A 13,535-nucleotide genomic window follows, 5' to 3' on the forward strand; every position below is an offset into this window, starting at 1 on the left:
AATGGTAAATAGTGACTACAAATCCCTGATGTAAACAGTAGCTGCTCAGGAGGGCAAACAATATTTCATTCTATAAAATGTTTTAATATCCCAAAGAACCATGTACTGAAATTAAGTTTAAAAATGCTGTTTGGATTGCTAAATGTTTCTGTAAGAGTCACATTGTTTAAAACCTGCCCTTCCAGCCAGAGGTCAGGCAGTAATGTGTTATACAAGGTCTTGTAAAAATAAGAAGTGTGGTGACTCTACTCAACATCAATTTTACAAGCATAACTTGATGATACTTTAATGTTTTGTTCTACAATGTAACTGCACACACTCAAGCTGTTATTTTATTATTTTTGTTACTAAGTAACTAGATAAGACAGTATTGGTGTGAGTGTGTGCAGTTTAAGTTGTAGAACAAAATGTCAAAGTATTGACGAGATGTGTACCATAGGCTTTATTTTACTCAACAATTGGAAAACCCCATTATAAAAACGGGTCCTGACGTCATACTTGCACCACTCTATATGCTGATTTGGTGCTCAAGAAACATCTACTATTAATATCAATGTTGAAAACAACTGTAACTATTGAACATCACTTGGAACAGTACTGCCCTCTGGAGGTCCTGACTTTCTTAACCATCCTTTTCCACCAGTTTTCCCCTTACTGAACATAAACATCATTAGGCAGGCAACATTTGAATAAATGCACACATGTACAAAACTTATTCATGCTAACAACTGATAGTTACTAGACATGCGGTATATGCAGCACAAGGCTTTCAGAGTTATCCTTACACACGGTTTGAGTATTCAAACACAACATGACATGCAAACACATATCCAGTGTTTAGGTAAATCTGTTTCAAGTTCATAATGCCACTTCTAAAAAGTACATAGATGTATGTTTACTAACCAGTGTCCTGTGGGTGGTATGAAGTATATGCAGCAGTGCACTCGTGAGTCTGGGATCCTCTTCTTCCTGTCAATATTGATCTCTTCCTGCAAGTACTGCTCATACTGGTCATTGATAAATTTCATTATGGGCTGCCAACTGTTGAAAAGAGAGAGAGAGAGTAATGTAATGACACTTTTCCCCTCAAGTGTCTCTAAGGGCATTTTCACACCTGGCTTGTTTGGAGCATTTGTTTCAGAACCTGGTGGTTGGGTCACCATCACTTTGAGGGTTGGAGATGTTTTATTTTTGGGAGTTTGAATCCTGTTCTGCATCCAAGCATGACTCAATAAATGGAGCGTGCGCAGAACAAAACTATACCGCCAACACTAACAGAACTGCTTTAGACAGTCATTTATATTTCACAGAAGAGATGCTGACTAAACTGAGCGAATTTTACAGCATATTAAAACTAAGGTCACAAACAAACAAACGGTCTTTACCAATTCTCATTATTGATCTGGTCGCCAAACCCTGGTGTGTCTATGACTGTCAGCTTCATTCGAACTCCTTTCTCCTCGACATCTGAAATGAAATTCATATATTTTATTGCATTCCAGTGGCAGATTACATGCTTTGAACTCAAGATCAAAATGGTTTAATGGCTGGCCATACATAAATGTATGAATGACACGCTAATGGACAATCATAGAAAATAGAAAATCCAGCTGTGCAGCCTTACCATGACTGATGGACTTGATCTCGATGGTTTTAGGGATCTTTTCCTCAGCCGTGCCCAGGAAAGACTTACGGCTCACCTTTGACTTGAAGAGCGTGTTCATCAGTGTGGACTTCCCTAAACCACTCTGACCTGTACACATGCAGAACAATACACATTACCAACCCATTAACTAAAGGCTGTAAATACACTACACTCATTTTGCTCAGAGTTTTGCCCTCAGTTGAAGTCTGGATGAGTTAATGCTGGCTGCCGAAAGTCAGAGCCATTTTGCTGATTTTGGGCAGTCAGACTTGACAGATTTTACCCATAGTGTGATTCCATCCAGTCTGAGGGGTTTGATATATTGAGCCAATTTAATAACACACTGTTTTCATTTGTCATGCATCTCATTGCAATGAGGCACGTTTCTTCATGAGTTTGTTGTGTTAAGAATGACTTGAAAGTCTTTTAGCGTGTGATTCTCAGTCATTTAGTGTGTGATGGCCAGGGTTTTTTTTCTGTAAGTTTCAGAGTTCACAAGTGTATAATGCCTAGTATTTTAAAATCTAAAATTTAAATTTCAAAAGCTGTCTACGCAGGATTGCAAGAGAGCACAGACTACAAGAAACAGATACAAGAATATACATTTCAGTGATTTCAAAACAGCACTAAACACTTGACTAATACTCCTCTTTAATGAAAAAATGTAAATAGATTTACTGTAAATCTTTCTAGAGTATTAGACTATGAGTCAATGAGACTTGAGAATTCAACTTCAGTGACTGAAAAGACTTCACAGTTTGATGGGAGGGTGGTGAAGAGAAAGCCACTGTTCAAAAATGTCACATGGCATCTCGGCTGCATTGTGCCATAAGGCATGTGGGAGACTCTGCATCCAGCTGGAAGAAGCTTCAATGGTTTCATGAGACCAAAATTGAGCCATTTTTTGGCCGTCAGACCAAACCACATTTAGAGCAAGCCAAATGCTGCCTATCATCACAAACACACCGTCCCAACTGTAAAGTGTGGTGGTGGCAGTATCATCCTGTGGGGATGAAATAAGTTGCTTGCACATCAACACAAAGCTAAATAACAATGGCTTAAAGCCTTAAGAGTCAATAATATTCATAGTAAACAATGTCAAGTTTTAATTATAATCTATATTAGTACACAAGCTAGAGAAAAGGTGAAATGCAGAAAGAGGAAATTATTTTATTTTATTTTTAAAGAGCCCCTGTGGTGAAAATCAAGTAGCCTATTTAATGTTGTCTATATGTCTATGTGGTGTTTTTTAATATGCTTCAAGACAAACCATGTGCAAATTCATAAGTCAACAATATTGCTGAGTATTTTATCCTTAAAACTGCAGTGAACCAAAGACAGTCTCAATAACACGGTTAGAAATCGCTGGTGTGTCTGACGTCACAAACTACCTTGTAACCAATCAGTGTTTTCCATACATTTATTTGTTTGTGGTGGCCCGCCACAAAATCAACATTGACCGCCACAAACAGATTTCAGTGCTTCCCATTCATTTATTAGACTGTGACGGCGCCAAAATATATTTCAACTCCTCATAACAACATAAAAGGTTTTGCGCCATTGCTGTCAAACAAACTAAAATCGAAAGAGCGATAAGGCTGTTTGTGCTGCGCAAAGAGAAGTGCACACTCCGCCCACGTGATCAGCACTTGATCAGCTCCACAGGTTCGATTCTCAATACTGATTCACAGTGAATGAATGCAGTGAACTCCATCTGTGCATGTGCTGAGTTTAGTGTGCATTTGGAAACGCAGTTACGCGTTATTTTCACATTTGCATGGTAGACGATTACAGTGTTTCACTACATTTGTAATGATATGCGTTTGTAAACTCTTTTTTTTTTTCCGGCAAAATAAAAGCTTGACTGCAGTTTCCGTCAAAATAAAAGCTCACGTTTAACTCTTGCATGTATAGAAATTAGGACAAAACTAATTATAAAAGTTTAATTTATTTTTCAGTGCATTTGTTTTACAATATATGTCCATTACTATCATAGTAATAATATTATAACAATATTATTGCTATTATTGCCACCCACCACAGTTTCACAAAATCCCGTGGGAAAACACTGAACAACTTGTGGGCAGGCTTTAGCATTTGGAGAAAAATGATTTTTTTTTTTCAATGTCATCTTGGTGATCAAAGATTAGTTTTAAGGGATACAATTATTGACTACAGGGGGAATTTAAATATATAATTGCATTTGCAGTGCATTATTCTTTTGATAATTGTCACTGTCAAGTAAAAGAATTATAAATAAATTCAACGTAAAACATTAAACTCCGAAAACTTCCAAGGAAGTTGAATATTGTTTATATACCCGGTAGGTCTTATTCATTCACAGATCAGAAGTGATGCTTCCACTCAGGCTGTCCTGTGGTTTGAATGAAACTATCATTCCTTTGGCTTTTGCTAACAGGAGCTTGTGTTTAACTGTGGTTTTCTTTACCCCTCCGCTAGCCCACATCCGTCAGCCTTGAGTTCATCACACTAGTAATGAGGGCCTGTTCCTTTGTGCACGGGGCAGGGCTGCAAATTTTCTCTCTTTAAACACCCTGTCATCCAATCCCACCGCTAGGGGTGGGCAATATGGCCAAAAAAATTATCACTATACATTTTTTTGCTGACATTGGATCAGATGTGCTTGCCTACCCCCGTATACTGCCTACAAAGGTAGCACTTTTCAGGTTTCAGACACCTTCTTCAGGAACATGTGATGGAATGAGAGACAGAATAAATGGGCTGCAGCTGGGAACAGCAATGCTGATCCCGAGGGTTGGCTCTCTCCGCTCTGACTGGGTTAAGTCAACAGCAGGTTTGGCCACATTGACCCAAAGAGCCACATGTGAGAACCCAGCTGCAGCCTTGCGCAAATACAGGTTCATTTTGCTATCTTAGACAGAGCTTGTAATCATTTCCTCTTGTAAACTCCATATAAATCATCAGAAGTTTAATAGAGGAACGGAGTCTTCTGGGACGCTAATGCTGAAACAGAAAAATACCACCAGGTGATGCCCTAAACACATTACTCAATACATGTCTTTCCCTAATTTACATTTTTATTTCCTCATTTCAGACTTCACCGGTCTCAGGTTATTAACCCATTAACCCATTTTCATAAGCAAACTATAAGACTTCAGCAACTTCATGTTTGCTCTGTGATCAAAAGCAAAACAACAGTATAGTTTTGACTCTAAAATCTCATTGGATGAGCCACATCCATAATGCATGATTGTTGCTATGTTACCAAGTTGCTATGTTGCTTGGCAACCATAAGCAATTTACAGTTAGGTTAAAGAACTGCAATACCAAACGCAAGAATTGTTTATTGTGAACTTTAATAAATGTAATCTTAATTGAACATTGGTTGGTTCTCATATTGCTGCAGAATTACTGCAAAAATCGTGTGGCCTCTTGTGGCTTATTGCTAATAAGGGTGAAAATAATCACACAGACTAATCTAGGGACTAGAGTATCAGTGTTGGGCTGTTCTTACTTGGCTCAAATAGAAACACTATAGCAATCACCCAGAACAACTGAGCTATGTTGTAGCAATGTGCTAAAAACCCTAAGACCACCTCAGAAACAGCATAGCAACACCCTGAAGACCACCTCAGAAACAGCATAGCAACACCCTAGCAACCATTACAGTTGCGGCAACTTCTGCACAGGTAAGCATTTCTCAGTTTCTTGTGGAAATGTGAAGATTGAATCATAAGCAGAAGAAGAAAGTTCAGCAGAAGAAAGAAATTAATACAGGTTTGGAACAACTTGGGGGTGAGTAAATGATGACAGAATCTTAATTTTTGGGTGAATTATCCCTTTCAGTGCAAACTTGCCAACACAACACTGAAACAAATACTAACCCCTAACCTAAAGTCTACAATTAACGTAGTATATCACTGCTAACACATCCTGATGAACAGCATTACCATCTGTCACTATCAGATCCATCTGTGTTTTATCTGAACTCTGAGCGGAACATTTCTTGACAGGTGACTTGCGCTTAAAGCAGGGCTCAGTAATTTCGGGATTTCTTCGCTGTATTCTCGCTTTTTGCTCGCAGGTTTCTTTCTAGAGCTCCCCCTACAGCTTCGGAATAGATATTTGACAACACCGTTGTAAAAACTCGTTGGAGATTCTCAGACACCATGGCTAGTAGATCAACGACATCAAAGCAGACGGGACATTCTTTAAAACGTCTTCTTCATTCGGGTTCGAACAGCGTGAGGGAGCGCAATAATGACAGCATTTTAGCAGATTTCTTTTGGCCGTAAAGCAATTCGTTACATCGCGAGACCTGATATCACGCGATACTTCCTGATGCGGCGGCCGGCGGCCCGCCGGCTCAAAGTTGCAAGTGCGGATTTTCCGCTCACGGGCACCAGGGGGGTGCGAAACCACCACCATTCAACCCGAAATAAGTAATATAACCATTCCAGTGACTCCGAAGCTGTTCAGTTAAGGTAAAAAAGTTACTTAGTTCACCTTTAACTGGTTTGGGGTATTTCAGTCTCCTAAAATATATGGCCTGCCAAGTATTGTTAACCATTACCTTTTCTCTTAACGTAAGCTAACAACAAATAACACATTAAGAGCACTAGAAGAACAATCAGTGAATCAGTTCATGAATGTCAGTTTAATTTCAGTAGATGTTATTCTTTCACTTTTGTAGATGTGAATCTAATAAATCTCATTAATCATTAACACTGCATCTAATGGACTAAAATACAAACATTGATACGCTGCAATGAGCCATAAGAAAAAACATGAACAAGTGCATACAGGCAAAAAACAAACTAACATGTAAGAACGAATATAACAATGCACGTGGAATAACACAGTCTGACTTGTGGCATTTAATGTGGCCATTTGTTTGAAGTGTTAATCGAAAATTTAAGCTTTGATTACCATAAGCTTGTTTTATTAAAGGTCGAAGTAATTAAATGCATCTCTACAATTAGAATTTATGGCACTTCCACTTTATTATTTTTAAAAACAGTCTCACCAAATGCCTAAATTACAGATTTATTTTAATAGCAAAGCTATTATTAAAATGACCAATGTTGGGGGATTAAAATAAAATTTTTGACTTTAAAATGTCTAAAATAAAGCTATTGAGGTAAGAGAAAAATGAACTGCCTAGAGTCCAGCATCACATTACAGTCCAACTGTTTAATTTAAATGTAGCTGACATGTATGTTCTAGATCAACGCTGGAAATGTTGACTCACCCACTACCATGATGTTGAGCTCAAAGCCCTGTTTCATGGCCTTCCTCCTCATCTGCTCCAGGATGGCATCGATGCCCACGTAGCTAAAGTCCACGCTGGGTTTCTCCAGGCACATGGCCGGGGGCATCTCTTGTATAACAGACTCTGCCATGATGCTACTGCTGCTGCTACTGCTGCTGTAGCTGGAAATGACCTCTGACCCTGAAGACATGAAGAGAAGATACAATGAGGAGCTGTATATCATGGGGTATTTTGATTTAAGGCTCATATACACTCCACAGCAATCAACAGCGTTCACCCTACAAGGTATTTTATGAGCTGAGTTTGACACAGACACTCTTGGAGAGAATGTGCTTCTACACAGCTGGACTATAGACATAATAAACAGGGAACTCATCTCCGGCCTGCAGCCAGCTAGCACATTTTTTACTTCTCGATTTATACAAATATCCATTTATTTGAGGCTTATTATTGGGCCAAAAATGTTCTCATCTCTCTTCAAATGCATCCATCATGTGAAAGAGCCCCTTTCTCCACATTATCTACTGACATTATTTAGAGTACAACAATCGTATGACCCCTCAGTGATCGGATCAGGTTACTGTTAGACTTAGACTACAACAGAAGCCAAGGCACATTGTTTATGGATTATGATCAGATCGCTGAAACAACATTTGATCTGGGACATATTTTGACCACATTTAAATAAAGGTGTAAATGCAAATAAATCACACGTCACACGCTGATAAATCACACGTCACCTTGATGGACTAAGAAATGTGAATGCCTGAGGAGTTGTATTGACAAGAAATGGCAGAAAGAATTTTGAATGCATTCTTTCAATGTTTTTAAGTTCAGTAAATTACAGACATTGTTCGATTAACACAACCAGCATAAGTATCTGGCTATATCCAATCACGCTACAGACACATTGGAAAGAAGCTGTAAAAAAAAAAGAAAGATCTGGACAGGAAACGCATGCCAATTCCAGGTGAAAGGGAAAATTGTGTAACATAGGACATTCACAAGAAACTTCACAAGAATTAGATAAGAAATACCTGATGTCTAAAACAAAACTCCCACCAGACTCCTTCATGGTAAAAATACAAGAACCACTTCCTTTGTGTGAGAAATACACATATTCAGTGATAAGATACTCATGTGGTGATCAAAACATCATGCTAGCAGTGAAAGACAACAACACATGATGTTTGTCCGATTTTTCTTTTAAATAGAAGGTGCAACAACACTTTAACAGAAGTCAATGGAGCCCCAGAGTGTACCTCTTCAGCGGGCCCCATAGCGAGCCCCATGGATCAGCGAGTCCTTCCAGCAGACAAAGCAGTTACAATTTCTTCCAGTCAGTAACTTGATCCACTGGCAGCTTCTCAGGGTTCGGTACAGTTATTCAGAAAGCCTGTCGGCTCCTCTCCACCCTGTCAGGGCGTCAAGCCAACAGACCCACAGCCACTGGATTCCTCGCTTCACAAAAGACCCGCTCTTCCCCAGAGACTCTCCGATGTTACAATACATTACAGGTATGCTAGGGCAAACAGCAGCACAGAAACTTGTTTTGAAAAGTAACTGAAACATTTAGAAGGTGTTCACAGTTCACAGGATATCAAACATCTCTTTCTACTCACTGGTTCAGTCTAATGTCTCACCTTGACTGTGATGAGGTGATGAAAGAGAAGAGAATCCATCTCTTTCAACACAGAGAATAGACAACCAAGTTGTCAAGTTATTTGAGTTATTTACATAAAGCACATGCATTAAAACCATCATTGATTCAATGATATTGATGGACAGATTTTAAAATTCTATACTATTTTGTCTAAATAAATAAACAATCAAAAAAAATTATTATGAAATAAATCACTAAAAACAAAAATTTAGATGCACAGATATTACAATTCTTTCAAATAACCAATACATTGTCAGATTTAAAAATTCTAGGCATTTCTGTCTGTAAATAAATGCCTAAATAAAACCTACATAAATTGTAGATATGTAAATAAATAGTTATAAAGAAGTTCATTTTAAGATTTGCCAAATATCATATTTAACAGTGTTAAATTAGTGTTAAATTTAAATTTCAGTGTGTGTTACATGATGGCAAAGGTAATATTTTCATGTAAAAATGGAAAACAAGTACGTACAAATAAATATCCAATATGACATTGATAAATAAAAATCTCTAACACAAGGAAATAACTGATGGTACTGAAAAATCGTTTCATCTCATGTGTTCAGTCAAATATCTCAATGTACAAAAATGCTGACTGGATTGCACTCTTGAGCTTCCTTTTGACAGAATAGACTGGAAAAACAAACCAAACAAGCCAGGAGGAACAACTAAAACACCCTTTCAGCATGGAAAGAGGCTAAATGGAGCTCCATGCACCTCTTAACAACACTCTCACTCTCACCTGAATGAGGAGTGTGTTCAAACAGCTGAATTAGCTCTCTCTGCTCTGATTAAGCATTCTGAGAACAGATGGCAGGCATGTGGCAACAACACTTTTCCAATGAAGAAGGCTGTCTGAATAGAGAGTCATATTTCCCTGTTCATACTGCTGTTACACTGCACCCGGAGAGGACACACACAAAGCCTCCACCTCTAATGGCACACAGACTGCATCCTCGGTTCATTTAAAACTGTTTGCGTCCCCTCCTTCTTTCCATTTAGCCAGGTCAAGGCAAGAATCACCTTCACATTCCACTGCTTGGTATCCGCCCCAACATCCTCCTCATGGTTAAAGGGGCATTCCACCCATTTGAACATTGTTTTTTATTTAAAGTGGGTCATATATGTAGTCGAAATGTAAAATAAATTTTGAATTTGGTGCCTTCGTGACCGAGGAAAGACAAAAAATAACTTCAGGACGCATTTGTATGAAAGACAACAACTCCCACAATGCACCACATTGCACAGCTCCGCAAGCCACTCCCACTAATCCAGAACAGCGCATATCTGCCTATAAGAGAAATCACTCTTCCGTCTACAAGGCTAGCTACCACCAGAGCTTGAAATTCATTTCACACAAAATGTCTAGTTAGTTGGCGAACTCATTAGTGCATTACTCCTCGTTTGTATTTCTTTCGAAAAGGTGAATTATTGCATGGTACCGGGATGTTCAGTCAGAACATATGCGGTGCGAAACTAGGATAGTTCACAACACAAACGTCCGTGTCCTCGTCTGATTCAGAGATTTCGTCCAGGAGAAATTGTCATCGTTGAAATTCTTTGCCGCAGACGGACTCTATCTCTGTGTTCGTAGTTGCATAGTGAGATCACCGGCGCCACCAGTCCGCCCTAACTCGAGCCAGTCCGGGCTCCTCGTCCGCGGCAGGCAGGTCTTCTGCCTCGGCTGCTCTTCGCTATAATGCGGCTTGTAAAGGTAGCCACAAACACCTGATTCAAGCATCAGACTTCCGAAATCCTCTTCTTCTATATCATATTGAGCACTCTCCTCCGCTATTGTCATAACTTTACATCTGTCTCCACAGCGCCTGTTAGCTTAGCTTCAAACAAGATGGAGGATATTGCTTTCAGTTTCAGAGAGTAAAGTTCCACCCACTGATCTGTAATAGGTCTGTAGCGTGAGCGGGTCCCGCCCCTGGGAAAGATTGGAGAGATGAGGAACTAGTGCTTGTAGTCTCAACAGAAATCTCCCCCTCTTACACTTCCTCCTACAATGACGCAAAATGACAATTTTTGCGTCATTGTAGGAGGAAGTGTAAGAGGTAAATAACGGATTTCTCCTGTCTCAGGGGAAAATGAGAGAGTGTTGCACGACCATTCAATAGTATGACTGGGTTTCTAACAATGCAAAGCTTAATGCAAATGGGTGGAGTGTCCCTTTAAATACACATAGATGAATGCAGAGAGGGAAAGAGTCATCTCAAGCTCCTATTTTGCCATAATGTCAACAGAGGTTAAAGTGATACAAAGGAGCATCAAAATGGCCCATGCTGACTTAAGACAAGGCCACTGTATTTAAAAACTTACTCAAAGGGAACAGAAGACAAACAGTTAGCAGAACAGTATTTCTATTAGGCCTACTCCTGATTCAAAGGAAATTATAATATACATTACAACAGGCCTTAAAAAAAATCAACCATTATGGCAGATGCCTCTCTAAAGTTGTCCATGTGTAGTGATTGTTGGCTGAACGTCTGATACATAAAGCCACACAAAATGGGAAACACTTCAGGTAGGGCTGGGCAAAAAATTTATTTTTCAATTAAAATGTTGTCGATTCAATATCAATTCTCAAAAGCCACGAATCGATCTTTTTTCTTTTCTGTCCACAAACATTGAACATAATGTCGGATTGACGTTAATCTTATTACTAGTCTTCTCCACTAGATGTCATCCTCTTATTTACCTTGTACGATGTTACAGCGGGGACCCTGGCTGTGTCCAAAATCACACCATAAACCCTTAAATACAGCACTATTTGATGGGACAGCCATTTGTAGTGGTGTCTGAAACCACAGTGGACATTGTCGAGTGCGCTCATTCAATCCCATAATGCACCTCAAAAACGACTAGAGAATACCCATAATGTGCTGTAAGGGTCGTGCCAAATGAACTCTTGCATCTGACCAGAATATGGTACCCGCAGAGGAATCATCTATCCATACATTTTCCAAACCGCTGGTCCAATGTGGCTACAGCGTAATATCATACAGGTATAAATTCATTTTTAACTGATTTTTATAAATTGTTTCATTAAGGTTTATACATGCTTGTTTCCATGACAGAGTTCAAGATAAATATTTTCATCTTACTACTGGAGCTGAAAGTTTGCTAAGCTTAAAATAATTATTAAACAGCAAGCACAAATTACGCAAAAGACCTTCCGGCGCACTCAGTGTCCGAATTCGCTCACTCGTTTTCATTCACTCCTTCAAGAGGACTATATTAGTGGACTAATGTAGGGAATAGTGAATAAGGGTATAGGGGGCAATTCTGAACACAGCCTCTGTCATTAATTACATGCTTAACATGGCAGATGCAGCGGGAAAGAAGTTCCAGACAGTTAAAGGAACTGTAACTGTCCCAATCAGGCCAGTGCTGCATAGTCTCGAAAGTTTATCATTTGCACACGTTTTTAAGCCTTGCCAATTTAAACATTCACACGCTGTGTGAGAAGTTTTGTGTGTGCACACTTCCGAGGCACACACACAGAAAGTTGTGCATCTCAGACAGCGTACAAACAATAAAATGACTTTTCTTTCACATCTTCTAGCGCTTGAACGGACAAGTTCACACAAAATTATCTCAAAATGCCTGTCTTGGCTAGTATCCTAGTCGGTTACAGCTTAAGTGAACGTAAACAGTAGAGAAAGACAATGCATATGTATCAGTATATTTGATCTGTGCATTCTGTCTTAGACAGCAGAAGGTTTATTAGGCTGCTGTCACTTTGTGTTTTAATGTTAATCAAACATCAAAAGAAAGAAATATTTTCTCTGTGGTGTCGAAAATGGAATGGAGAATTGTGAAATTTCACTAGTATCTACAATTTTGGTGTCATAACCTTATTTATTACAATACAAGGAACAAAAACAATAACTATTTTATTCATTTATTTTTTTGAGTGGTAAGACCAGTGAAACTTATTAATTGAATCAGTCGAAAATCGGGAATCGAACTGAATTGAAATCTTGTAAATCGGATTCTCATCGGGACATCTGATTTGATACCAAGCCCTAAATTTGGGAATTTCAAAGTCGTCATATGATGAATTGTACAGGATTCCTGGAAGACGTGCGTTGCGTTCTTTAACAGTCCACCTGAAAACGAAACGCTGGATTTTCAAAAGTATGTGCAGTTCAGTTCACCATTGTTGCAGTAAACTTGCACAAAGTTCTCTAATTAATAATTTATTAGATGCACACCAGTCTGTTATTGTAGAGACTCTGATTGGTTGCTTTACGTGTTGGCCAGACGTCCTCTTGGGAAGTCCTTGGCCAATGAAAGCTGCGATGGAGTCCAGACCTTCTGCCGTTAGACTAGTCCATGTAAAATTTCTAAAATTTTCATCAGTTCTGTGGCAGAGAAATTTGCTCCACATCGGCTCCTCAAACCTCAAACCAGGAAGCATGAACATTCAATGTCATGTCCTTACATGTCATATTGCTTATATGGCATTTAAAATGATTGCTTTTACAAATATCAAATGTGAGTAGTACTGACTGCTAAGAATTTTATTTGTTTTACACTACCGTTCAAAAGTTTGGGGTCAGTAGATAGGAAGTCCCCCTATGCGGTTCTAGAAAAGACCATTCACTTGCTGCCTTTAGGGGAATATGGAGGAGATCCTCTTTGGCTCACAGTAATGTCTGGCATCTTAATACCCTCAATCAAGGAGAGCACTTTACAATAGCTGGAGGTCGCTAAAAAGCCCACCTGTATTGACGAAGGAATCTACAAACTGCACTAAGACTGATCAAACACAAACATTGGGTTTTACTTCACTAAATACACATAAGAAAAACAATTTAAAATCTTAAAGGAATTGTGTTTCAGAGAACTCGTCATGCCAGTTTGTTGAGCTTATCAAGAGCGGATTTCTTGGCAATACACTATACATACAACTTCTTATGAACTGTGTTTTGTAGAAATGTTTGCCTATGACACATTTT

General features: G+C 38.9%; 1 protein-coding gene across 4 annotated transcripts in view; it reads right to left on the reverse strand.

Annotated features, from left to right (window-relative positions):
- septin9a (septin 9a) overlaps nt 1-13,535 on the reverse strand; it is an 88,622-nt gene that overhangs the window by 10,197 nt on the left and 64,890 nt on the right. For all 4 annotated transcript variants that reach the window (XM_084124823.1, XM_084124820.1, XM_084124822.1 and 1 more), the window contains 4 exons: nt 6,879-7,079; nt 1,625-1,753; nt 1,386-1,467; nt 904-1,041 (listed from right to left, as the gene is read on the reverse strand). In XM_084124823.1, coding sequence (XP_083980949.1) covers nt 904-1,041; nt 1,386-1,467; nt 1,625-1,753; nt 6,879-7,029 — 500 coding nt within the window. In that variant the 5' untranslated portion in view covers nt 7,030-7,079. The remainder of the gene's footprint in view (nt 1-903; nt 1,042-1,385; nt 1,468-1,624; nt 1,754-6,878; nt 7,080-13,535) is intronic.

Source organism: Abramis brama (assembly GCF_963993115.1).
Source record: "Abramis brama genome assembly, chromosome: 1".
Classification (NCBI taxonomy): Eukaryota; Metazoa; Chordata; class Actinopteri; order Cypriniformes; family Leuciscidae; genus Abramis; species Abramis brama.